This window comes from Bos javanicus, chromosome 26 (genome assembly GCF_032452875.1).
Source record: "Bos javanicus breed banteng chromosome 26, ARS-OSU_banteng_1.0, whole genome shotgun sequence".
Lineage (NCBI taxonomy): Eukaryota > Metazoa > Chordata > Mammalia > Artiodactyla > Bovidae > Bos > Bos javanicus.
The window spans coordinates 15,087,180-15,113,987 of NC_083893.1; the positions used below are offsets into that span (position 1 = coordinate 15,087,180).

General features: G+C 36.6%; 1 protein-coding gene across 3 annotated transcripts in view; it reads right to left on the reverse strand.

The window, feature by feature from the left end:
• LOC133239187 (protein FRA10AC1) overlaps nt 1-26,397 on the reverse strand; it is a 40,380-nt gene extending 13,983 nt beyond the window's left edge. The window contains exons 1-12 of one of the 3 annotated variants that reach the window (XM_061402834.1): nt 26,168-26,397; nt 25,992-26,061; nt 23,910-23,986; nt 22,481-22,576; nt 22,324-22,369; nt 18,012-18,088; nt 16,884-16,967; nt 16,200-16,284; nt 10,295-10,340; nt 8,225-8,338; nt 6,333-6,375; nt 4,020-4,138 (exon numbers count right to left, since the gene is read on the reverse strand). In XM_061402834.1, the coding sequence (XP_061258818.1) occupies nt 4,020-4,138; nt 6,333-6,375; nt 8,225-8,338; nt 10,295-10,340; nt 16,200-16,284; nt 16,884-16,967; nt 18,012-18,088; nt 22,324-22,369; nt 22,481-22,576; nt 23,910-23,986 (787 nt within the window). In that variant the 5' untranslated portion in view covers nt 25,992-26,061; nt 26,168-26,397. Of the gene's footprint in view, nt 1-4,019; nt 4,139-6,332; nt 6,376-8,224; nt 8,339-10,294; nt 10,341-16,199; nt 16,285-16,883; nt 16,968-18,011; nt 18,089-22,323; nt 22,370-22,480; nt 22,577-23,909; nt 23,987-25,889; nt 26,062-26,167 lie in introns of all 3 variants that reach the window. The other 2 variants (XM_061402837.1, XM_061402835.1) reach the window with 2 other exon arrangements.
• Between the last annotated feature and the right edge of the window lie 411 nt (nt 26,398-26,808).

Genomic DNA, 26,808 nt, shown 5'->3' on the forward strand with positions numbered 1-26,808 from the left:
ATCCCAGGGATTGAACCCAGGTCTCCTGCATTGAGGGTGGATTATTTATCAGCTGAGCCACAAGGGAAGCCCAAGAATACTGGAGTGGGTAGCCTATCCCTTCTCCAGCAGATCTTCCTGACCGAGGTATTGAACTGGGGTCTCCTGTATTGCAGGTGGATTCTTTATCAACTGAGCTTTCAGGGAAGCCCACCTCTCTGGGTAGATCTCATAATTAGTCTAAGTTGTCACACGAATGATCCCTTAAGGCCAAACAAGAGGGTGTGAGAGACACAGGATAAAGATTCCAAAGAAAGTCAAGGCCTGGACTGCCTCAAGTGCTTTATGTTATTGTGTCTTTACTCCCACTTATTTCCCAGTCATCAGAAAACAAATAAAAACATGGTTAGCCTTCCTGTAGCAAAAGAAACATCCTCTTCTCTGTCATTTTCTCTGTCATGTAAGGAACATGATACTTGCTTATAGAACATAAGTGTCTATTATCTTAAAAAAAAGCACACAGTTGGAACTAGAAGAAGTTGTAGGTTTGGACTAAATGTTAAGAAAACCTGCTAACAATTACAACTATCTGAAATGTACAGGAATATTTTGGATAATGGGTTCTTTTTCCCTGGAGGTGTTGAAGCTAAAGCAGAACAAGTACATGATAAAGAGCAGAGCATCTCAGACTTTATTGTGCATATGAGTCATCCTGGAATCTTGAAGTCAACTGTAATTCAGGAGATCTGCAAGGGCTGAGGTTATGCATTTCTAACAAGCTCCCAAATGATGACAATGCAGAGGACCATATTTTGAAAGGCAAAACCATAGAATATCTTTTCAATCATGATTTCCAGGGCTGATTTCTGATGTTCCCTGCAACACAGAAATTGGCTGACTTCACTGACTCACTCAAGCACTGTGCTTAGGAACTGGGGATAAAGAATTAAATAAGTCACATAATCCTTTCCTTAACAGAAAATAAATTATTCCAAGAGTGGTATGTATTTCTAAAGGAGAGTGCAGGGTGCTATCAGTATGTGCTAACAGGGAACTAGCCTTGCCTGGAAAAGTAGAGTGAAAGGAATCAGACAAGACCTACTCAAGGAACTGATCTTGGGGGCATGGTGGAGGTGGAGGAATAAGATCTTGAACTTTCTGCCAAGAGAGTTTACCTAAATATCCCTTTGTGTTCATACCTGCCAAAGGAGACTGGTCCTCAAAGTCCAGTTATTGATCTTTCTTACATTTTCTCTATCTGTTGGTTCAGCTATCAAGCCATCCAATTATCTACCCATTTACCTATTTAACATTCTATATGATGGTAACCCGAGTTATGGGAGTTGACGGGATCACACAGGGAGAACAGAGAGAAAAAAGGTCTGTAAGAGCCCTGAATAATTCCAACACCTAAGGGTAAGACTGAGGAGAAACTATAGTCTAAAACATCTGGGGAGAGACCAAAAAGACAGGAAGAAAAGTCAAGAAAGTAGATTCTTTCGAGGAATGTTAGCAGTCCAAAGGCAGCTGAGATATTAAGCATTTATTAATTACTATTCAAGTTTGGGACAAATTAAGGTGGCCTGGCAAGAAAATATCACATCAAATAGACCTAGTTACAGGTGATCAATCACAAATATCAAAAAATTAAAGAGGTTTATATGGTCCTCCTAAAGTTTGATAAAATGTTGTCATTTTCTGCTTTATACCAAAGCTGAAAAAGAAAGAACTATATCCTATACTCTCTATCAAAGATGCTCCAAATAAAGAATAAATAAGAAAGATGTCTCAATTCCACTTTGCTTCGGTTTTCTGTCTCTGAAGTTGCCCTGAAATAATCTTCAAAATGTTTCGTTTTCTTATTCTTTATTATTTATACCTAACATGTGCTAGTGGGGTGCTGGGGACAGAGCAATGAACACAGCAGACAGAATTCCTGTTCTCTTGTGCTTTTATGTAATTGTCATATGTGTAATGAGGGAAAAGTTCTAGGGTTGTGACAGCATTATAAATGGGAGTCCTAATTTAGATTCGTGGTTAGAGAAGGATCCCTGAAGAAGTGACATTTAAGCTTAGAACTCAAGGATGAGTTAGGATGGGCCTGGAGGTTTTAGAGAGAGAGGAAGCAGCATCTATGTAGTCCTTAAATGTATAGAAGTTTGGCATTTTCTAGAAATTGAAAGGCTATGTGGGTGGAGTGTGAAAGTAACATGAAGAGTAGTGAGAAACAAGCCTTGTACGCTGGATCATTTAGACCCTTTGGGCTTTGTCCAGACGTTGGTTATATCTTAAGAACAACAGGAAATCACTGCTAGATAGAGAATGAATTAAGGAAAGGCAAGTGGGATGACAAGACAGTGATGGAAACAGTAAGGATAATATAGTAGTAGCCTAGATAAGAAAACATGGTTAGTTTGAACGAGAGTAGAGAAAACTTGAGAAATATATAAACTGGGGTAAAACTGATGGGATTTACATAAACATGGAAAGAGGAGTCTGGCAGGCTAGAGCCCGTGGGCTCACAAACAGATGGACACAACTGAGCAACTGACACACACAAGGATAATTTTCAGACTTCTGGTATTAGCTTTTAGGTTGACAGACATATCAGCTACTGAAATACAGGACACTAAAGGAAAAACATCTTTTAAAGAAGGTCACATGAATATATAACTTGAGGGATGCAACCTCATCCTTAGTCACGAGTATCCAGCTACGTAATTACCTGTTTTGGAGGTACTGAATAAACTTTACATTGTAGGGATTAATTCTTTAATTTGGAATATTCAGTGACTAACATGATGTCTTATTATGACATAAACATATTATATAACAGTCAACGTTACAAAATCCTCAAATAGAATACATTAAATATTTTACTGGCACATGAGGATAAATTAAAAACTTTTAAATCTCAAATGAGATTTTCACACTTATTAATTAAAATTTATTTTGAAGTTTAGAACATGATTTATAGACATAAAAGACATTCTGTTTCAATACCATTTCTCAATAAACAGTAGAATACCAGTATTTTTCTTCTCATCATCTATCAATTTTACCAAGTCTAAAACTTGGCAATACTGTATGTTTGAATGTATCATGACATGTTGGAAGGAAAAGATGTACATAAGATTATAACATGTCTAATGATCTTCATAGCTGGAGCAAGGGAGCCCTCTCCTGTTCAAGTATTATGTTAACACTGGCTAGAATCTAATTCAATCTACCATTACCTACCTAATTTAACCCAATTCACTCTAAGTTACAGTTAATTTGACTCTATTACGGACTGAAAAAACAACCCACAGCAACCTTCATAATAACTATGGACCAAGTACTATGCAAACGGCTTACATACATTATCTGAGCTAAGGTACAATTATCATGACCACTGTCTAAACTAAGGCACAGTAAGGACTGCTGAGGAACAAGTAAGCAGTTGACTTGGATTTGAATTTAACAATTACTTACTAACTGTATGTGCACAATACCATGTTAAGCTGAGGACACATACATATCAATCTCTATCATTTCAAGAAGCCCATTAGCTAGGGAGAAAAATCAAACAGACCATGATAAGAAATCACAATGCTAAAACTTAATACTGACTTATAGATTATGTACTGATTTACAGTGTTCAAAATGCCTTTCACGTTTATTTGATTCTTCACCATAAGCACCAGCAGTACAGAAACCAGGTAGTCACATCATCACTATGTAGGTATATGGGGAAAGTAAAACTCAAGAAATTCAGTAACTTGCTTAATGTAACATGTCTATAACTAACAAATCCAGAAATCAGAGTGCTGTTACAATATTATACCATTTGCAAAAATAAATCAAAACTGACCTTGTTCTTGAAACTTCTATAAGTTACTATAAATTTGTCTCTAAATTCTCCAACCAGTTTCCTTTCAAATACCATAAAACAGAATTATAAATGCATTCACTAATTAAATTCTTAATCTGAGACATATGGCAGATTATCCTTTATGTTCAGAAATATGAGTAAATATTATATTTTAATTCCCATTTACCTTTATTCTTTGTCTTAGAGGTCTCTTCTACAGAAGATAATCTGGATTTTTTATGTGTTGACTCTTCAGAATCTTTTTCGGCTTTATCTTTTCTTTTTTTTGACTTGATTTCTTTTCTCCTTTATGTTGAACAATATAAAATTAAAAACAACTTTTTCAACTAAGCTTTACAAAAAATAAAAATCAACGGGCAAAAAAAGTTAAATTAGTTGAAGTATTCATTTAAAATGTAATTTACATAATAAGGAATGCTTAAATGAGTCTGTAAATATTGTAGGTTAGTATATTACTTTAGCCACTTCTATAAGATTACAAAGTCCGAGACAAAATTAAGGTAATGAGCACTTGGAGACAAAATTATTTTTCATAAGTTCTATATAAAACCTTAGTGAATGTAATCATAGTTTTACTCATTTCCTTTTTAGATTCTATCATTTTGTTGTTGTTCAGTCACCCAGTCGTGTCTGACTCTGTGACCCTATCATTTAGCCATTCTAAAAAATTACAAAAACAAATCTCATTTCCCTCCACATAATTCATTATCTACACTTTGAAAAAACACATAGAACAAAAGAAGCCACTGTACAGTTCTAAACCAGTAAATAGAAAATTATTCTCTTAATAATAAAGGAGAATAAAATAGAGGTATAATGGAATGAGAATGGAAGGGCTTATTGTTAACTCACACGTCTACTTTAGACCACTTATCTTTTCACTGCTATGGCTTTACCTTTTTTGTTGTTCACTAAGTCGTGTCCCACTCTTTTGTGACTCCATGGGCTGTAGCCTGCCAGGCTCCTTGGTCCATGAGATTTCCCAGGCAAGAATACTGGAGTGGGTTGCCACTTCCCTCTCCAGAGGATCTTCCAGACCCAGGGATCAACCCCGTGTCTCCTGCACTGGCAGGTGGGTTCTTTACCACTGAACCACCTTGGAAACCCCTTATTTTAGGCCAGGTTTATAAGGCTGTCAGTACCATAGCTGGCAAGTGATTGATGTTAATTGCAGAGGATAAGGCAGTTGGATGGCATCACCGACTCAATGGATGTGAGTCTGAGCAAACACTGGGAGATGGTGAATGACAGGGAAGCCTGGTGTGCTGCAGTCCACGGGGTCACAAAGAATCAGACATGACTGAGCGACTGAACGACAAAGAAAAGAAACATGAAATAGGAAAAGGTGATAATGCTGAAACTGAGACTGGGAAAGAGGATGAAGAGACAACAGAGAGGATTACTTTCAAGAAACTTGTTTATTAAAACTTTCAAATTAAGATACTTATACCAAATACTACAATACTGTTTAAGACAGTAATAACTTTTTGTCTACGAATAATTCAATTTTGAAATGAAGTTTGAAACTCAAGGTCAAAAGAACATCTTTGGTATCTTTCAGAATCATTGATGGAGAAGAGAAATCATGTAATCTGAAAAACATTGCTAATTTTAAGAATTAAAAAAAATTTACTTATTTTTAATAGCTAAATACTAGATAAGGGTCATTCACAACACAGCTGATTATAAATATATATACATTTTATAAAGTTGCAGAATCTTATGTTAAGACTTTCAAGCATAATAGAACATGAAACCCAACCGCCACAATCATGCCAGGTCATACAGATTTTGCTTGAGCATCTTCAATGCCTGGGATTTCATTAGGCTCTGTTTACCATATGCCAGACACCGTGTCAAGCATTTTATACGCATTTTCATTTAATTCCCACAATAAGCTTAGTATCCTCTTTTTAGAGATAATAAAATTGAGTCTTATAAAGTTAAGCAGTTTTCCCAAGGATATGACTAGTGAGTGGAGCAGCTGAGAGGAATATACAGGGGTCTGATTTCAAAGCCCATGGTCTACATATGCTGCTCCCCTACTCAATATGGCAGACAGTCTAGATCCTTCAGTAGGAGCCTGACTTTAAACACTGAAATGAATATCGAGGTATAATCCTTTGTAAGAATGATAAACTCTGTTCAAATGAGAAGTAGGAATCACATTATGAAGACCTGATTTACAATATAGTTTCTAAGAATATTTCAGTATGTGAACACTGATTTCAAAACAAAAGTTCTAGCATCTGTCTGCTACTCTGCATAGGCCTTCACATTTAACACTGCTTGGCTAGAGCTAGGCAAGATGAACATTCAGTTCCCTGGTTTATGTGGTCATATGGCGATGCTGGATTGTGCATACGCTCCACTAATGAAACCATCAACCACTCAAGTTTACTTTAGACAGCTAGTGCAGGTAATGACGACATCCAAGACTACTAAAATTAACAACCACATTTTAAAAAGATCATATTACCTGTGATGAAAATTTAATTTAAAGGAACATTCTTGGCATAATCCTAAAAAAAAAGGAAAAAAAAGTAACACCACTGAACAGCTAAATTTTTTATCACTGCACTGCTACTTTACTTTTAATATCATAAACTGTCATGTTTCTTTACATTCTTTCATTGTAACAGGGGAAAAAAATAATCTGAAGAAAAAATCTGATTCTCTTCCACCCCAATATATATATATATATATATATATATATAAAATAAAAACTGTATTAGAATGCTTGAGAAATTGAAAATATTCTGCCACTGCTTTAGAAAACTATGCTGTCAATTTATTCTAAAAGCAAACTGTTTCATTCATAGGCAGCATTAATGTGTATCTCAAATCAAAGACATCCAGTATAGGAGAAGGAAATGGCAACCCACTCCAGTGTTCTTGCCTGGAGAATCCCAGGGACGGGGGAGCCTGGTGGGCTGCCATCTCTGGGGGTCGCACGAGTTGGACACGACTGAAGTGACTTAGCAGCAGCAGCAATAGTAGTGTGGGTATAGTCACCTCCTCTGAAGTACTCTAAGAGTTTTTCAAATGGAAAAGAGATTTTGAAAAAGTTCCAAATTGTTTCTTTTTTACTTTAATCTCAGTTCACACTAGGTGACTCTTCCTCATAAGCACTTACAGGAGGAACTCGGAAACCAGTCTTCACTGGAGTGCACTAAGTTGCATATGAAATTAAAAGATGCTTCCTCCTTGGAAGGAAAGTTATGACCAACCTAGACAGCATATATAAAAAAGCAGAGACACAGGTCCATCTAGTCAAGGCTATGGTTTTTCCAGTAGTCATGTATGGATGTGAGAGTTGGACTATAAAGAAAGCTGAGAGCCAAAGAATTGATGCTTTTGAATTGTGGTGTTGGAGAAGACTCTTGAGAGTCCCTTGGACTGCAAGGAGATCCAACCAGTCCATCCTAAAGGAAATCAGTCTTGAACATTCACTGGAAGGACTGATGTTGAAGCTGAACTCCAACACTTTGGCCACCTCATGCGAAGAGCTGACTTATTTGAAAAGACCCTGATGCTGGGAAAGATTGAAGGCAGGAGAAGGGAATGACAGAGGATGAGATGGTTGGATGGTACCACCGACTCAATGGGCATGAGTTTGGGTAAACTCCAGGAGTTGATGACGGACAGGGAGGCCTGGCGTGTTGCAGTCCATGGGGTCACAAAGTCGGACATGACTGAGCGACTGAACTGAACTGAACTAGAATATGGGGAAATCCTTGACCTCTACCTGGAGGGGGCAGAACACTCTTATAACACATTTATTTAGGAACCAGAGAAAGTTGTTAACATGATGCAGAGAAGACGCCAACACACAAAAGACTAGCTCAGGGGAAAAAAAAGGATGAGCAACAGATTCTAAATATGCGTATTAAGAGAAAATGCTATATTCTGGGTTATAATCCTAAGCTTTTAAGACAGATATCGCAAACACTTTGCCCTCTTAAATTTTTTTTCTTTTTTGACACAAAGAGAGCAGATTTATTACCTATACCATAACAATATGGCTATTAACTAATGTGAGATTTTACAGTGCCTTTTCTGATACCACTCTGACTCCCACTTGGCATCTCAATCTACACTGACATTCTCAAATTAACAGACAGAGGTCTTCACTTTACAAATTACTGGTATACATTTGGCATTAGCACTATTTCATCTAAATGTCATGGAAATGCTGAGAAAGAAGTTTCAGGCTCAAAAGTTCTTTGAAACTTTAGCAAGCTCTGAGAAAAAGAGAGTTTCCAAGATACCTTAAGCATTTTAAATTGAATCTTAAATTGCCTATATATTTTCAATCTAAATTACTAAACTTTGAAGGAATCAGTCACAACCCATCTAAAGTCAACTTACTTAATTTAACAAGTGCATTTCTTTTTTCACCATGCTCAGTATAACCAAAATTAACTTCCCAACTCTTTAAGCCTTCTTTTTTATCACAAGATTTATTTCCACAGCAAAACTGGCCTGTAAATAAAGGAAGGAATATTAGCTATGGTGGTTGGTGACAGTATTTATCTACAATCAGGTATTATCTCTGAAATTTATTCAACATACATTACATACATGACATAAATTCTTAGTTTATAAAGTCTACGTCAAAAAACTGAGCACAATAATTATGGTATGTTCAAAAGTCAAATCAAGTTGCTGAATGCACTGTTTTAAAAAAAAATCAGTTCTGGAATTCTTACTTGATAAATAGTTGACTCTCAAGTTAACTGTTTATATTTAAAAACAGATTTTTAGTGACTCCGAGTGAAGGAATCTTACACTTTGGAAAACGGAAGCACTAAAAAAGTGTACTCACTAATACCTTAAAAGAAAAAATGTATTTTCCAAAGTACATGCACTGTACCTGGGTCAACCTTTTCCAATGTTATTGACATTGATACTTTAAGGTATTAACATATGGTATTTATTTTAAGCACCAGCATAAAACGACATTTAAAGCACATTTTAAAGTGTTATAGCATTTTGAGATTAAATAGAATAAGTAATCCAACTCGATGTTCTAAATTTTAGAATCACGTGACACTAAAATCAACATTACATACTCACAGTATATTAAAAGCTCTGTAAAAAAGGACTAATATTGATGATCCAAGAGGGAAAAAAAAAACTACTCAATAATTAACTATTGACTTTAACAGAAAAAGAAAGATCAAACTTATTTGTACAACCTGAAAAGAAAGCACTTATATCTAAATTAATTGTACCCATAGGAACAAATCTGAACTTTTCATAAAAAAAGAGATTAACAAAATGAATTTGGAAAACGATCAGTCCAAAGGCTGATAACTTTTCTAAACTGGCATTGTATTACTCATTCCAAATGAATAGTTCATTAAATCTGTACATGTTGAGAATTTGTTTATCATTAAAACACAAGATTATAACTTCAGGAATCACAGCAAATGGCTTTCTTTCCCCTTCTCAATTAAAACTTTTTTCAATTATATGAATTTAGAGAATGTCCATCAATTTTTTTTAAAAGGCAGCATTACTTATCATCACTTAAAAATTCCACTCAATAAAACTACAAAATTTTAAAACTGTGATAGACATTTCAATTAGGTAAAAGCACAAACTAAAATGTAATGCTAAGAAAAGTTTAAAAAATAGCTTTAAAATTATTCTTTTTCCTTCTCCTCTAGAGTACCTTTCAGGCTGATTATAATTTATGGAAAATGTATATAAACCACACTGATGGCATAAATGTGTATCATTTAAAAATGAAACCTTTATTTTCAGTTTAAGAGGTTTTTAAGTTACTTTAGCTTAAAATATTTTCTTAATGATTGTTCCTATATAGTTTTCAGAAGCATTAACACTTAAAATGCAATGCTCAATAAATACTTAATTTTATAACATGAGACAGTATAGAGATATTACATTTTCAGAAAAATTTCATGAATAGATTACAATGCATAGAAAATGCTACTGATTGTCTACAAAATGCTTGGTCTTTTGTTCTAAGACTAAATATTTAGACTCAAATTCAGTGACTCCTCAAAGTAAACTAGCTTGTCTAAAAATTCTGTAAGGGGCAAAGTAATATTTAATTTCTACTTGCAAAATGTAGATTTGACTAGAATACAGTAATACCAACTCATTACTCCAAAAATTAATTAGGGGAAAAACTCAAGTCTTCATCTATTGACAGTTTCCTTGCTAGGAAGCTTTTAACTTTTAAACATTTTCTACTTATCTGCAACTTAATATCCTAAAAGCAAAAATTCTAAAGGTAAAAACCACTAAAGGATCATATTTTGACCTTTGTCAGCAATATATCTTTAATACACCTTCTCTACTTTTACTTTGTATTTTGTAGACAATCACAGTAAGAATAATCTTACCCAATGACTTCGATTCTATAAAATAACTGTATCCTATTAAAAACTGAAATGAAAAAGAAATTACCTTTTCCTGAAATTACTTCTTTTTCTACTCGCCACCTAAATCCAAACTGATGAGGAAAAAAAAAATACATGTATGCTAGAGTAAACTTAAACATTATTTAACCATATTTAAATCTTAACATGGAGCCAACAACTGACAATATGATACTTATCTAAAAAGTAAACCTAATTCCCATCACAATAGTTTTTTCTTTCCTTATAGGATTCCCGGTACTTAAAAATTTATCTGAATAATTACCAACCTGTTAAGAAACAATCTTCTTTACTTTTAAACTTCCTATTTAAAGTTATAGGTGCCAGGCACAAGGTATGCAAATGAATAAAAAATAGATACTGTTCTATAACACTGATAGGAAAAAAAGAAGTACAGTACAATAATGAAACAGAATACTGGAATACAAGAGAGTACAGTCTTTGGAGTCAGATTGTTTGGGTTCATGTCTTAGTTCTACCACTTGGGATTCCCTTGTGGCTCAGAGGGTAAAGAGTCTGCCCACAATGCAGAAGACCTGAGATCGATCCCTGGGTCAGGAAGATCCCAAGGAGAAGAAAATGGCAGCCTACTCCAGTATTCTTGCCTGGAAAATCCTATGGATGAAGAAGCCTGGAGGGCTACAGTCCATAGCATCACAAAAAGTTGGACATGACTGAGTGACTTCATTTTCTTTTCTTTATTTCTATCACTTGTACTCGATGTGGCTGTTTGGAGCAGCCTCAAGGGCCTGGAGTGTGACTCAGGCCAAAATTGGGAGTGTGCACATAAAAGAGCATGGTTCTGCCATGAGTACATGCAGGGACTTCCCTGGTGGTCCAGAGGTTAAGAATTCACCTTCCAGTAGAGGGGACATGGGCTTGATCCCTGGTCTGGGAAGATTCCACATGCCACAGGGCAACATAGGCCTGTGCATCACAACTGCTGAGCCTGTGTACCAAAGCCCACGAGCTGCAACTGCTGAGCTCATGCCCAACTCCTGAAGCCCATGTACCCTAGAGCCCTTGCTGTGCAACAAGACAGGTCACTGCAATTAAGAAACCCATGCAGTCCAACCAGAAAAGCCACTGAAATGAGAAGCCTGGGCACCACAACTAGAGAAAGCCTATGTACAGCAACAAAAGACCCATCAGAATCAAGATTAAAATGAATAAATTAAAAAACGTCTGCAGTGTAATTTTAAAAAATGATTACGTGGAGACTAAACAACATGCTACTAAAAACCAATGGATCAACAATGAAATTAAAGAGGAAATTAAAAAAAATCGAGATTGAAAACAATGAAGATATAACCATACAAAATCTATGGGATGCAACAAAAGCAGTTCTTAGAGGGAAGTTCACAGTGATACAGACTTTCCTCAAAAAAACAAGGAAAATGTCAATTTTTTAAAAAAATTTTCTTCCTAAAGTCATACGGAAAATTCTGAAAGAGATGGGAATACCAGAACATCTGATCTGCCTCTTGAGAAACCCATATGCAGGTCAGGAAGCAACAGTTAGAACTGGACATGGAACAACACACTGGTTCCAAATAGGAAAAGGAGTACGTCAAGGCTGTATATTGTCACCCTGCTTATTTAACTTCTATGCAGAGTACATCATGAGAAACGCTGGGCTGGAAGAAACACAAGCTGGAATCGAGATTGCCAGGAGAAATCTCAATAACCTCAGATATGCAGATGACACCACCCTTATGGCAGAAAGTGAAGAGGAACTAAAAAGCCTCTTGATGAAAGTGAAAGTGGAGAGTGAAAAAGTTGGCTTAAAGCTCAACATTCAGAAAACTAAGATCATGGCATCCAGTCCCATCACTTCATGGCAAATAGATGGGCAAACAGTGGAAACAGTGTCAGACTTTATTTTTTGGGGCTCCAAAATCACTGCAGATGGTGACTGCAGCCATGAAATTAAAAGACGCTTACTCTTTGGAAGGAAAGTTATGACCAACCTAGATAGCATATTCAAAAGCAGAGACATTACTTGGCAACAAAGGTCCGTCTAGTCAAGGCTATGGTTTTTCCTGTGGTCATGTATGTATGTGAGAGTTGGACTGTGAAGAAAGCTGAGCGCTAAAGAATTGATGCTATTGAACTGTGGTGTTGGAGAAGACTCTTGAGAATGCCTTGGACTGCAGGGAGATCCAACCAGTCCATTCTAAAGGAGATCAGTTCTGGGTGTTCATTGGAAGGAATGATGCTAAAGCTGAAACTCCAGTACTTTGGCCACCTCATGCCAAGAGTTGACTCACTGGAAAAGACTCTGATGCTGGGAGGGATTGGGGGCAGGAGGAGAAGGGGACGACAGAGGATAAGATGGCTGGATGGCAGCACCGACTTGATGGACATGAGTTTGAGTGAACTCCGGGAGTTGGTGATGGACAGGGAGGCCTGGCATACTGCGATTCATGGGGTGGCAAAGAGTCGGACACGACTGAGCGACTGAACTGAACTGAAAGTTAGCAGAAGGAAGGAAATAATAAACATCAGAGAGGAAATAAAATAGAGATTAAAAAACAGCAGAAAAATCAGGAAAACCAAGAGCTGGTTTTTGAAAGGATAAACAATATCGACAAACCTCTGGGCAGGCTCACCAAGAAGAAAACAGAGGACCCAAATAAATAAAATAAGAAATGAAAAAGGAGAAATAATAACCGATACCATAGAAATAAAGAAAAATCAACAAGCTATAATGAACAACTACATACAAACAAAATGGACTACCTGGAAGAAACGGACAAGTTTCTAGAAATAGACTGCAAAAACTGAATCAAGAAGAAACAGGCCAATCACTACACGTGAAATATAATCTGTAATTTGAAAAACTCTTTGCAAACAAAAGTCCAGGACTGGATGGCTTCTTTGGGGAATTTCAGCAAACATACAGAGAAGAACTTACACCAATCCTTCTCAAACTCTTCCAAAAGACTGAAGAGGCGGGAATGCTCCCAAAGCCACCCTATGAAGCCACTATCACCCTGACACTAAAACCAGACACAGACATTAACAAAAAGGAAAATTACAGGACAGTATCTTTGATGAACATATATATATACATAGATGCAAAATTCCTCTACCAAGTATGAGCAAACTGAATCCAACTACACATAAAAAGGATCACACACCATAATCAAGTTGGATTCATTTCAGGGTCACAAGGACAGTTCAACATATGTGAATCGATCAAGCTGATACATCAACAAAAAAAGACAAAACCACAAGATCATCTCAACAGATGCAAAAAAAGTATCTGATACAGTTTAACATCAATTCATGACAAAAACTCACCAAAGTGGGTATAGTGGGAAGATAGATCAATATAATAAAAGTCATTTGTGACAAACCCACAGCCAATATTATACTAAATGGTGAAAAGCTGAAAGTTTTCTTGCTAAAGCTGGAACAAGATAAGGATGTACATACTCATCAATTCTACTCAACATAGAACTGGAACTCCTAGTCACAGCAATCAGACAAGGAAAAGAAATAAAACATATCCAAATAGGAAGGGAAGAGGTAAAATTGTCATTCTATGCAGATAACATGATACTCTATACAGAAAACCCTAGACTATACAAAAACTATTAAAACTGATAAATGAATTCAACAAGGCAGCAGGATACAAAATTAACATAAATCTGCTGTTATTTCTTCATGCTAACAATGAAATAACAGAAACAGAAAGTAAAAAACAATTTCACTTAAAATCACATCCAAAAACAAACTATGAATAAACAATCAAGAAAGTGAACAGATTTATATGCTGAGAACTATAGATTAACAAAAAAAATAGAAGATGATTCAATAAAAATGGAAAAATATCCTCCACTTTTGGATTGGAAGAATTAATATAGATAAAATGGCCATACTACCCAAAGCAACATACAGATTAATGCAATGCCTATCAAATGACCCACAACATTTTTCACAGAACTAGAACAAATAATCCTAAAACTTATATGGAATCACAAAAGACTCAGAATTGCCAAACTAATCCTGAGAAAACAAACCCACACACCAATGGTCAATTAATCTTTGACAAAGGAGGCAAGAATATACAATGGAGAAAAGATAGTCTCTTTAGCAAAAAGTATTGGGAAAACTGGATAGCTGTAAGAAAATCAATGAGGGTAGAACAGTCCTTCATACCACACACAAAAAAACAAATTCAAAATGGCTTAAAGACTTAAATACAGACGATATACCAAAAAAATTCCTAGAAGAGAACATAGGCAAAACATTTTTTGAAATAAATTGTAACAAACTTTTCTTAGGTTAGTTTCACAAGGAAAAAGAAAAACAAAAATAAACAAACGAGACCTAATTAAACTTAAACATTGTACCAAGCAAAGGAATCCATAAACAAAATGAAAAGACAATCTACGGAATGGGAGAGAATATTTGCAATAAGACCAACAAGAGCTTAATTTCTAAAACATACAAACAGCTCATATAGCTCAGTAACAAAAACTAAAAAACCCAATCAAAAAATGGGCAGAAGACCTAAATAGACACTTCTCCAAAGACAATATACAGATGGCCAGCAGGCATATGAAAAGATGCTCAACATCACTGATTATTAGAGAAATGCAAATCAAAACTACAATTAGGTATCACTTCACATCAGTCAGGAAGGCTATCATCAAAAAATGTACAAATTATAAATGGTGGAGAGGCTGTGGAGAAAGGGGAACTCTCCTTCACTGTTGGTGGGAATGCCAATTGGTGCAGTCACTGTGGAAAAACTACAGAAGTTCCTTAAAAATCTAAAAATTGAGTATGATCCAGCAATCTCACTCTTGGGCATTATCCAGAAAAAACAAAAACTCTAATTCAAAAAGATACATGCACCCCAGTGTTCATAGCAGCACTATTTCCAACAGCTAAGACACAGAAGCAGCCTAAGTGTCAACAGTTGAATGGATAAAAAAGATGTGGTTGTACACATACACACACACACACACAGAATGGAACACTAGTTAGCCATTAAAAGAATGAAGGAATGTCATTTGCAGCAACAGAGATGGATATTATCCAACTATTAACCTAGATATTATCATACTAAATAAAATAGACAAATGTATCATTTAGATGTGAAATCTAAAAAACAGTACACATGAATTTATTTACAATACAGAAATGGACTCATACAGAGGAACAAATTTATGGTTACCAAAGGGGAATGTGGGGAAGGAATAGATTAGTATAAAACTATAGATACACACCATCATATGTAAAATAGATAAACAATAAAGACTTACTGTACAGCACAGGGAACTATATTAAATATATTATAATAACCTATCACAAAAGAATTGAGATAAAATATATACATATAACCAAGTCAATTTGCTATATATCAGAAATACAATACTGTAGATCAACTGTACTTCAATTTAAAAAAATTTACTTTAATATTAACTATAATAGAATATAAAGCAGGAAGGGCAATTTGTCATTACTGACAATGATGAAAGCTAGTTTTACTAGAATAGACAAAGGCATTAATATAAAAGAATATATGCTTCTGCTGCTTTATAAATGGTGATCAGTTTGAAAAATAAAGCCTACCAATTTCAAGCATCATTTGTGAAATAAGACAATACTGTGCACTGTCAAATCATTCCTTATAATCAGTAAGGGCTCTGGATTAGAGTCAGGATAAAACAAGATCCAGTAGCCACTTGTGTTTAATTTTAGACTTTTCATGTTCCAGCTCACGCAGCGGCACCCTTGACTTAGAGGCCCTTTGTAAATTCCACAGGTATAGAGGTTAAATGGTCCAACTGGTATTTCACAGATGCAGAACCACCTAGACTTGAATTAGCATCTTCAAATAATAATATGGGGCATACACTATATCAAAAAGTAATACTGTATATGAATAAAAACCTACAAATACATGGAAGGCATACCTTATTTTCTTTGTATCTGCTGAGATCTGCTATGCAGTATTCCTTGAATAATTTATCATAGTATTTCTTTGCAAGTCTCTTCTCCCTAGATTCATTAAAAAATTATAAATCTTTTTTTTTTAAATATAAATCTTATATAGTTAGAAATTCAACCCCTGTTCACTACTTGGAAGCAATGTCAAAAAAGGCATATGATATAAATATTAATGTCTTAAAATAGGTCTATTATTTACACGTGCATAGAATATCTGAATATTAACTATTAGTAGTGGGCACTAGGGAGGGAAACTGGAAGGCTGATAGTCAAAGATGAGAAGGAGACTTAATCTTTACTTTTTATCCTCTGTAATGTTTGAATTTTTAAAACAATTTTTAGGTTTTACAGTTTCCCAAAATATTTTTAAAATTTTAAAAGAAGCATATTACAACAAATAATATTGTAAACGTGTTATAAATTATTTTTTAAAGACAAAGTCAAGCAATGAGAAGTTAAAATTGTTAACAATTACCCAAAGAATCAAACCAAATTCAATAATTGGAGGCATGGTTTTATGTCCTTGATTCAGAACTGTTCCATTCAGGGGCCAAATGTTTTGCAGGTGGACAAAGTAAGAAAACACTCAGGGAGCAGGAGAGACAGGACTACAGCATTTGATCTATTATGTCTCACATGGCTACAATTACCAATTCATGTCCATTTCATCCTCCTCATTCCATAGGAATCTATGATTTTCTCGTATAACATCCATGTCTGTCTTATCATTTTCCCTGAAAAACCAATTTCAATGTGAACACAAAATTAGTCAAATTTAAGTTAAACAGTTGTGTAAGGTTGTGAGCACCTGAGTAAAAATAAGATACATAAAGATAGTTTTATATGAAGCATATATATGTATACATTTATTAAAAGTATTTCAGTATTTTCAAAAGGCAGTTATAACAAATGTGCTGCTACACAAACAACTTGAATGCATAAGGGATCCACCCATTTCAAGTGCTGGTCCAATTATACAAAGGGTGGTAAATTACCAAAGCTAGAATGAGAAATCTGGATAAACACTAAATGGACAAGGAAAATGAATGAAAATTTAAGTTTCAAAATCTGAAATCAGTCAGCAACACCATCCTATTGAGATCTAATTTTTAAAATATATGAAGAACTTTTCCACACCTCATTTTACTACAGCTTCTTAGGAAGACTGAGTAAAGAAGGAAGAGATTTAAAGATGATTTTTTAAGATGACAGCAGTTTAGGGGTAGAAAAAGGGATTGTTGGAGAACATAGCCTAAATTGAGAGAAAAGTTTGGGATAGATGAGCTGATATGGAGTTTTTTAGGGCTTTACCAATTCAGAAAATCGTTAAACCAAGAGAGTAAAATCCACGCAAAACTAAGAGGCTCTGAAAGAAGAGCCTCAGATACAAGAAGAAATTTCATGTGTAGGAAATATTAGAGTGAAGTCTCTTGTTTGCCTTACCTTTTAAAAAGCAATCCAAACCTGAAGTTTAAAAAGTTCATTATTTCAAAAATTCTTGTGGAAAACAAAAACCACTGAAAATCAGGCACATGAGTATCCCTCACATATGCTGTTATTGCCCGATCAGATCTGGCTCAGCAGGCCAGATCTGGCCCAAGGCCTGTTGCCAGAGAAATTAGTTCTCAATGAGCTGGCTGGCTAGAAGCTACGTATGGCCTCTCCACTGATGATATAACAACAAAACCAAAATGGAAAGCAGGAGAAAATGAGAAGACACAGTAGCTGCGAGTCTTCATACCCATTTCCCATTGTAAAATACACTTCATGACACTTACCCCAATCGTCTGAAGTCTTCTTTTTTGCCACCATAATATAAAATATAGTCATTTACAAACTTTGTATGCCTTTGATACTGAAATGCAAAAAATTAAGGATTTTATTTGCTCAAGAGTAGTCCTGTGTCAATGACATATTAGTGAGTAGGGGGAAAAAGCATGAGTCCGCTTAGTTTTTTTAAAATATGCGAATACTATACATGGTTATGGGCTTCCCTGGTGGCTCAGAGGTTAAAGCGTCTGCCTGCAATGCGGGAGACCAGGGTTCAATCCCTGGGTTGGGAAGATCCACTGGAGAAGGAAGTGGCAACCCACTCTAGTATTCTTGCCTGGAGAATCCCATGGAGGGAGGAGCCTGGTAGGCTAGATGGTTATAAATAAAATTGATGGTTATAAATAAAAAATCTAAAAGGGTAAATATTAAACTGCTAAGAGTGAACACTAGAGTAGAGGGACTTTCACTTTCTATCAAATACTCTTTATATTGCTTTGAATGTTTTCAGGCAATAACTATGCGGAGAAGGACAGTTTCCTATTCTATTGGGAACTGCATACAGCCTCACACCACCATTCACTTTAATCATCATGATATGAAAAATAAATTATAGTTTCTAAAGTTAAAGGCAAGGAGAATTTAACTTCCATTATTATAAAATATAATTTAGCTATTTTGGTAACAATAAAGACTCCAAAATAGAAGATATAACTTTTATAATATTAAGTCCTGAGGCTTTCAAAAAGAATATAAGAAATCAGATGTTATTTTTTCTGCTCTCTTTTAATATCCAATAAGCTACAGTCATGTTTATTTTCAAGGCAATATAACAAGATATATGAGCATTTTACTTCTTGTTTTAAAAAGCTCAATGGTATTCTCTCTAGAGCTGAACACACACAACAGAACTGACATTATACTGTCTGTGACCATATCCTCTTATGTTTACTTCCCTAGCAGCTCAGCAGTAAAGAATCTGCCTGTATTGCAGGAGACGTGGGTTCCATCCCTGGATCAGGAAGATCCTCTGGAGGAGGAAATGGCAACTCATTCCAGTATTCTTGTCCGGGAAGTTCCACGGACAGAGGGTCCTGGCAGGCTACAGTCCATGGGGTCACAAAAGAATAGGGTGAGTGAGTGACTGAGTGACTAACATTTTCACTTTCACACCCTATTATACTAAAGATAAACAGTGATTTAATTGATCACAATGTGTACTAATACAGTAGCGAATCAAAACATAATTCCAAAATGGGAAACAAAGCAATTAACACCTCAGAAAAGAAAAAAAGAAAAACTAGATACCCAGAGATCTGGGTTCTAGTTCTCAGTTTATCACTAACTGGTCATGTGACACTGGCGAGTCACTAAATCATTCAGGACTCAGGTCAGCAAACTTTTTCTGTAACTAGTAAAATATGCAGGCCATATGGTCTCTGTCAAACTACTCAGCTCTGCCATTTTAGCATGAAAGTAAGCACAGATAACATCTAAATGAATGAACATAGCTGTGTTCCAAAAAACTTTTATTTACAAGAACAAGTGGTAGGTGGGACTTTGCTTCCAGGAAGATGGAGCAAAGATGTACAGTTAACCCTTAAATAGGACCTTAAACAGAGGTACCTACCTCTGCTAGGTCCAAAATCTGCATATAACATACAGCTAGCCTTCTGCATTTGCAGATTCAACTAAGTGCAGATCGTTAGTATCACAGTAAAATAAATACCCTTACTTACACAAGTAATACAGTAAAACAAAAATCCTTATATAAGGGGACCCACACAGTTTAAACCCTCTGTTGTTCAAGGGTCAATTGCAGTTCTTCCTGTTCCTCTCACTGAGAACTAAATACCTTGGAAATTATATATAAAACAAACATAAGAAGACTCTGAAAAGTAAAGAGAAGGCAGACCAGCTAAGAACCTCAGGATTCATGGTATGACATGGTAGTGAGTTCCCCAGGTTTTCTTTTGTCTTAGTAAATCCTAGACTTGGAGGCAAAGAAGCTGGCCACATGGCGATACCAAAAAAAAAGAAAAAAAAATCCAACAAAAAGGCTGCTCCCTCTAACAAAATAACCAGGAGAGAGACAGCCTAACAAGATAATTTGTAAGCAATAACTACTCTACTCTAGCCAAACATTTCAGAAAATGTATGACCCCAACCTCCACCTACTCCAGAAAAGGGTATCTGGACTTTCACCCCATCAGACAGTAACTAGATGCCCCAACACCTCCAACTGAATGGTGTGTAATAGAAGGCACAGATGTTGAAAGGTAAAGGAACAAGGGGCAGATGACATCCATGGGAAAGCTAACTTACTGGGTTAGGAGATAAGTGGAATAAATAAATTGGTGATAAGAACTTCTATAAATGATCAGGAAAAACAAAGTGAAACTGGTATCTACAGAATAGCAAGTATATCTAATTGCCACCGTCTCCTTCTCTCTGTCCTGACAATAGTTATAAATATCCCAAAATATTTTCATTCTCCAATACTTCCAAAGGTAATATGGATGTCTAGTGGTAGCAGCTAGTGTAATTAAGCCCACAGTCTTACCAAAAAGTTAGGCTAAGACATAGCTATAAGAGGGAAACAAGGTATAGCTTAAAGACAGCCCTAAGTTATGCCTGAAACTTGAAGCCACAACAGGCCTGAGATAGTTCACAAACAGATCTATTATTAAATATCAGTTTTATAAGAACTTAAAGAGCTAAGAACCAGGTAAGAAAAGAATAAGAGTTAAGATGAGACTAAAGACAATAGTATAAAAATGAGAAACGTCGATAGCTTGGCAAAAACAGGTTGGAAAAATATATGCAAATTCAAGGACTTTGTAAACCTATTTATAGGAAATTAGTAATATATTTTATTATTTTTTGTTTCTAAATCTTTCTTACATATTAGTAAAAACAGAACTGTACTCAAAAGTATAAAAGGCAAAATTCCACATCAATAAACACTTATAAAATTTACATCTAACTTCACAAGATTTTATGAAGTAAGTAAAGTATAATTCTGAAAGAGATGGGAAGACCAGACCACCTGACCTGCCTCTTGAGAAACCTGTATGCAGGACAGGAAGCAACAGTTAGAACTGGACATGGAACAACACACTGGTTCCAAATAGGAAAAGGAGTATGTCAAGGCTGTATATTGTCACCCTGCTTATTTAACTTCTATGCAGAGTACATCACGAGAAATGCTGGGCTGGAGGAAGCACAAGCTGGAATCAAGATTGCCGGGAGAAATATCAATAACCTCAGATATGCAGGTCACACCACCCTTATGGCAGAAAGTGAAGAACTAAAGAGCCTCTTGATGAAAGTGAAAGAAGAGAGTGAAAAAGTTGGCTTAAAGCTCAACATTCAGAAAACGAAGATCATGGCATCTGGTCCCATCACTTCATGGCAAATAGATGGGGAAACAGTGGAAACAGTGTCAGACTTTATCTTTTTGGGCTCCAAAATCACTGCAGATGGTGACTGCAGCCATGAAATTAAAAGATGCTTACTCCTTGGAAGAAAAGTTATGACCAACCTAGATAGCATATTCAAAAGCAGAGACATTATTTGGCAACAAAGGTCCGTCTAGTCAAGGCTATGGTTTTTCCTGTGGTCATGTATGGATGCGAGAGTTGGACTGTGAAGAAAGCTGAGCACCAAAGAATTGATGCTTTAGAACTGTGGTATTGGAAAAGACTCTTGAGAGTCCCTTGGACTGCAAGGAGATCCAACCAGTCCATTCTAAAGGAGATCAGCTCTGGGTGTTCTTTGGAAGGAATGATGCTAAAGCTGAAACTCCAGTACTTTGGCCACCTCACGTGAAGAGTTGACTGACTGGAAAAGACTCTGATGCTGGCAGGGATTGGGGGCAGGAGGAGAAGGGGGACAACGGAGGATGAGATGGCTGGATGGCATCACCAACTTGATGGACATGAGTTTGAGTGGACTCTGGGAGATGGTGATGGACAGGGAGGCCTGGTGTGCTGCGATTCATGGGGTCACAAAGAGTCGGACCCGACTGAGCGACTGAACTGAACTGAACTGAACTGAAAGTATTAGTTGCTTAGTTGTGTCTAACTCTTTGCAACCCTGTGGGCTGTAGCCCACGAGGCTTCTCTATCCAAGAGATTCTCCAGGCAAGAATATTGGAGTGTGTAGCCATTTCCTTGTCCAGAGGATCTTCCTGACCCAGAGATCGAACCCAGGTCTCTCCTACATTGCAGGCAGATTCTTTACCATCTGAGCCACCTGGAAAGCAGCAGACTTTAAAAACTGTATTCGTCATAAAACCCAGGAATATAAAAAGGATACAGCATCCATAGCTATGAGATGAAACCTTCTATTTTTTGCTTCTTCCCTGTTAAGAAAAATTTTAAGCAAATTCAAATGTCTGTATTTAATCAATATAATCAAACAACCAACATCTTAAACAAAGAAAAAAAAAGTAATTTAATTTGAAGTATCGTACCTATCCAGCAATTCTGCTGCAACTTGTTTATGAACCACCTTTCCATGTTTTTCTTTCTGAAATGGCTTTTTGAGTAGTAAATCATCTTCAACTGTCCTGGTTTGTTAAGAAAAATTATTAGAAGAGTTCATTCTTTGCAAAGGGTGTTTCCTGTTTATTATTTTCTTTTTTATTATTTTCTTAATTGGAACATGTTTTAAAGAATTCAACTCTTATTAAAGATTCATTGATCTTTAATGAGACATTTTATGTCTTCAACACTTTAATTAATATCTTAACTTAAATATTTAATACCTCTAAAATGGAGAAGACCAGACTAACAAATGCATGTGCTCTGCTGCCATACCATCTAGGGTCCTTGGTTCAAATTTTGGCTCTGTCATTTACTATCTTAAATTACTTAAATCTTTGTGTGCCACAATTTCCTTGTTTGCAAAGTAGAGATAATAAAGCTTTCAATAATTGATAACATGAAAAAAGAAGGGCTGATTACAGATGATATACATTATAGGTGTTCAGCTCTAATTAGATAAACAGGTATACTCCTAGAGTACACAAGACTATCCAATTAATTTGCTCAAATTCTATTCTAACAAAACAATATTTCTCAATGAAAAATTTTGAAAATGCAAAGCATTTTCATTACATAAAAATATAATTTATTACATAATTATTTCTATTCTTTTGGTTATCCATGAAGACTGAGTACCCAACAAGAGTGTCCAGTCCCAATCAGTTGCTTAATATATTGCTTGAGCGTGAAATAATAAACCAATTTTGTTAAGTTTCGTTAACACGAATCAGTCAACCACTCCTAAGTTAACAGATAAAATTATTATCCATTAAGCACTGAAAGCTGAACACAATACCCCTAAACACAGCTACTCCACCAAGACATAGCCTCCTTTTAAGGCTCAGGCTTTATCTGCTACCAGTTTTTATCCCTTTCATTCAATAAAAACTTCCATGTAGTTCTGCTTCTGGCCACTTAGTCCGCTCATTCACCGAATCTTAAGAATCGCACTGCATCACAATCTCATCCTCCACACTAACCTCATTTTGAAGTCAAGTACTGAAAAAGGGACCACCAACCAACCCAGTGCCTTCTTAGCTCTGACAGTCACAAGTAGAGTCCTTGACAGTCGAATGAAAAGTACACGCAATAGAGAAATTTAAAAGCTTCAAATGATTTCCTTTGTTTCCCTTTCCACAAATCCCTTCACAACATAAATATTACTTTATCTTTCACACAACTGTTCTCAAATTTTAGAGTCAATTCATTATAGTTTAATGAATAAAAATTCACTCAGTAGAGAGCATTGTTGGCTTCACATGTAAACACAATCCAAAAACTTTGAATAGTATTTATTTATAATCTCATCTCAATCTAGAAAGGACTGGCAATAGAGATCAATAAAAAATTACTTACCTTTTCTTCCTTTTGCTAGATTCTCCACAGTGTTCATCATCACTAAAATCAGAGTCATAGCCTCCGTGACCATGCATCTATAAAGAAGTACAGTCAGTTACTTAGAACCTAAGTTATACATAGTTTTGGAAACAGAAAAGTTCAAATACAAGTTATCCTTAAAAGCCACAATAGTTATAAAGGACTGTGGTAGGTATACCAGAGGCTATCTAGCCATCTAAAACTCTCATTCACTTTGAAATAACAGACTTACCCTTTAGAAAATGAATCAATATTTTCCACCTTAATACCAACAAGGGAAACTACTCTTTTACCTTGCCCTTTAAAACCAGGTCTAGAAGCTGCCAAGTCAGGACATACAAGGTTCAGCAATGTGTTACTTCTATTTGATTCAGAGTAACAGTTGCTGTGTATTTATCGTCAACTTTGTTCCAGACATTATATTAGTTTCTTTACAAACACCGCTTCTAATTCTGCAAGTTAGGAACTATAACCTCCATTTTATAGATGAGGAAATCAAGGACAAAGTTAAGCAAATCAATTATACGGAGGAAATATATGGCATGGCTAAGGTGATCTACTCGATTCTTAAGCCTATGATCTCAACTATTACAAACTGCCTGTCTGGAATATGCTAACATTTTGATTACTGCTGCTGCTGCTAAGTAGCTTCAGTCGTGTCTGACTCTGTACGACCCCATAGACGGCAGCCCACCAGGCTTCCCGTCCCCGGGATTCTCCAGGCAAGAACACTGGAGTGGGTTGCCATTTCCTTCTCCAATGCATGAAAGTGAAAAGTGAAAGTGAAGTCGATCAGTCGTGTCCGACTCTAGCGACCCCATGGACTGCAGCCTACCAGGCTCCTCCGTCCATGGGATTTCCTAGGCAAAAGTACTGGAGTGGGATGCCATATTAGACTTACTGGATTTGTGAATAGCACATAAACAATTGATAAAAAAATTCCCCAACTACTTTCATGAGTTCCTTTTTCTTTTAAACCTAGTTTCTTCAAGGTAAACCACCTTGTCCTTTGCTCTAGACAATTTTCTTTTGTTTCTATTCATTTTTAAATAAAAATTCTTAGGAATACTAAAAGATCTCAATTGTCACTCAGATATGTTAGAAGCAGCTCCTGGTTTCAGCATTACATTGAATTTGGAATGTAAATTAACAGAGGAGGAAAGGATTATTTGACTATTTGTCATAAATACCAATTCATACAAATATGAGGAACCAGTCCAGATCAAATGATATGTCAAATTTTAAAAATTCTAGTATTCACTACAGCAAGTACAGTAGAAAAAGGAAAGAACTTCCTAATCTTCATTGCACTAGATCCAAGACAAAAAATATGTTTCTAGTCATGGCTTCCTTGTATAAATTACTTCGTCTCTTTGGGCTTCATCTGCTAAATAAGGTGGCTGCATCAAACAATCTTTAAATCCTTTGAGTGTGATCTTTATTATTCCATTTCCAAACTTAAGTGTATGGGTGTATATTTCTCTTCCCTGTCCCACAGAACTCTAGAGGAAGGCCCTAGCCAAGGTTGAGATGGTTTAGGACAGCTTCCACTTTACTCTTGCTTACATATAAGACACATCTGGATCTCACACACCTTTTATCATGTAAACTACTTGCTTCAGCTGTTCTATCACAAAGATTCAAACCTTACCAGCCTCTCACTCCTTACGGCCTCACTTTCTTCACACCCTGATGGGGGAGAAATATTGTCCGGAGCTTAGAGGTAAGTTCTAGGGTCAGCCTGCCAGAACGCAAATCCTGTCTCTGCACTTTTCATAGCTTTCTTTGAGCATGCTCCTTAACCTCTGGGAGCCTGTTTCCTCCTATATAAAGTGAGGCTAGTAAAAGTACCAGTCTCACAGGGGTAGTCAATAAATGAGCTACCATATATAACGAGTTTTAGAACAGTGTCAGGTACAGTAAAACCCTATTAATGTTAATTACTCTTGCCGTCATCACCTTGTTCCCACACCCTCCTACCCTTGCACCCCGTCTCGTCTTTTATTTTCATCCATCGCACACTCATCTGAATTCATTGACTGCATTAAAAAGCTCACTCACTTTAGGCTACGAATCAACTGACAAGAACCGAGAGAAATTCGAGACGGGAGACGCGGGGTGTTTCCGAAATCTGCCATTAAAGAAAAGAAAACAACAATCAACTAGTAGCATAGGAGGAACAAGTTTCGAGGTCCTTCTCCCCGACCCCAAATACACTCAAGGCCCGCCTCACACACCCCTTCCCCTCCTCCCTGCTCTGCCAAGTGCGCTCGCTGAGTCGTCGTTCCCTCTTTTGCCCACGTCTGCAGCGACAACCGACGGCCTGAGCGAGCCGCTGCAGCACCAGCCGCGTCGCCCCTGCTTGAAGCCTCTCCACAATAGCCACCACAGTTAGCGCCACCACCACCACCGCTCCCCGCCTCTCCCTACGGGTCCCGACTGGTCACTGCTTCCGGCTCGGCTAGGCTGCGTGTTTCACTTAAATGACACCGTACCCGGCGCGCAGACCTTGTGCTACAGCTAGAACAGCCCCGGGAAACAAAGGGACTGGAAGAACAGGGCCGGGAGGGAAGGCAGAGGCTTCCGGCTTCCCCGAAGTGGCAGAAATCGTTTTGTTTTTTTTTTTTTCCTCCTGGGCTTCCTTTCATTTTCCTCTCGGGAGCCCAGCATCTAATATCGCGTGGCACTGCTCACACTAAGCCCACGCCCCTCGTTTGAAAATTTGTTTCCTTGTAGGAAAAAAAACTTCCTGAATATCACTTGCCGTCCTCTTTCTAGTAACCTTAGTAACGCCTCCTCTCAGCACCCTCGCTGAGCGTCTCAGTCTCCGATCTGCCTTCTCCGCCACACCCCCCCCCCCCGCCCCAAAACGGTTCTC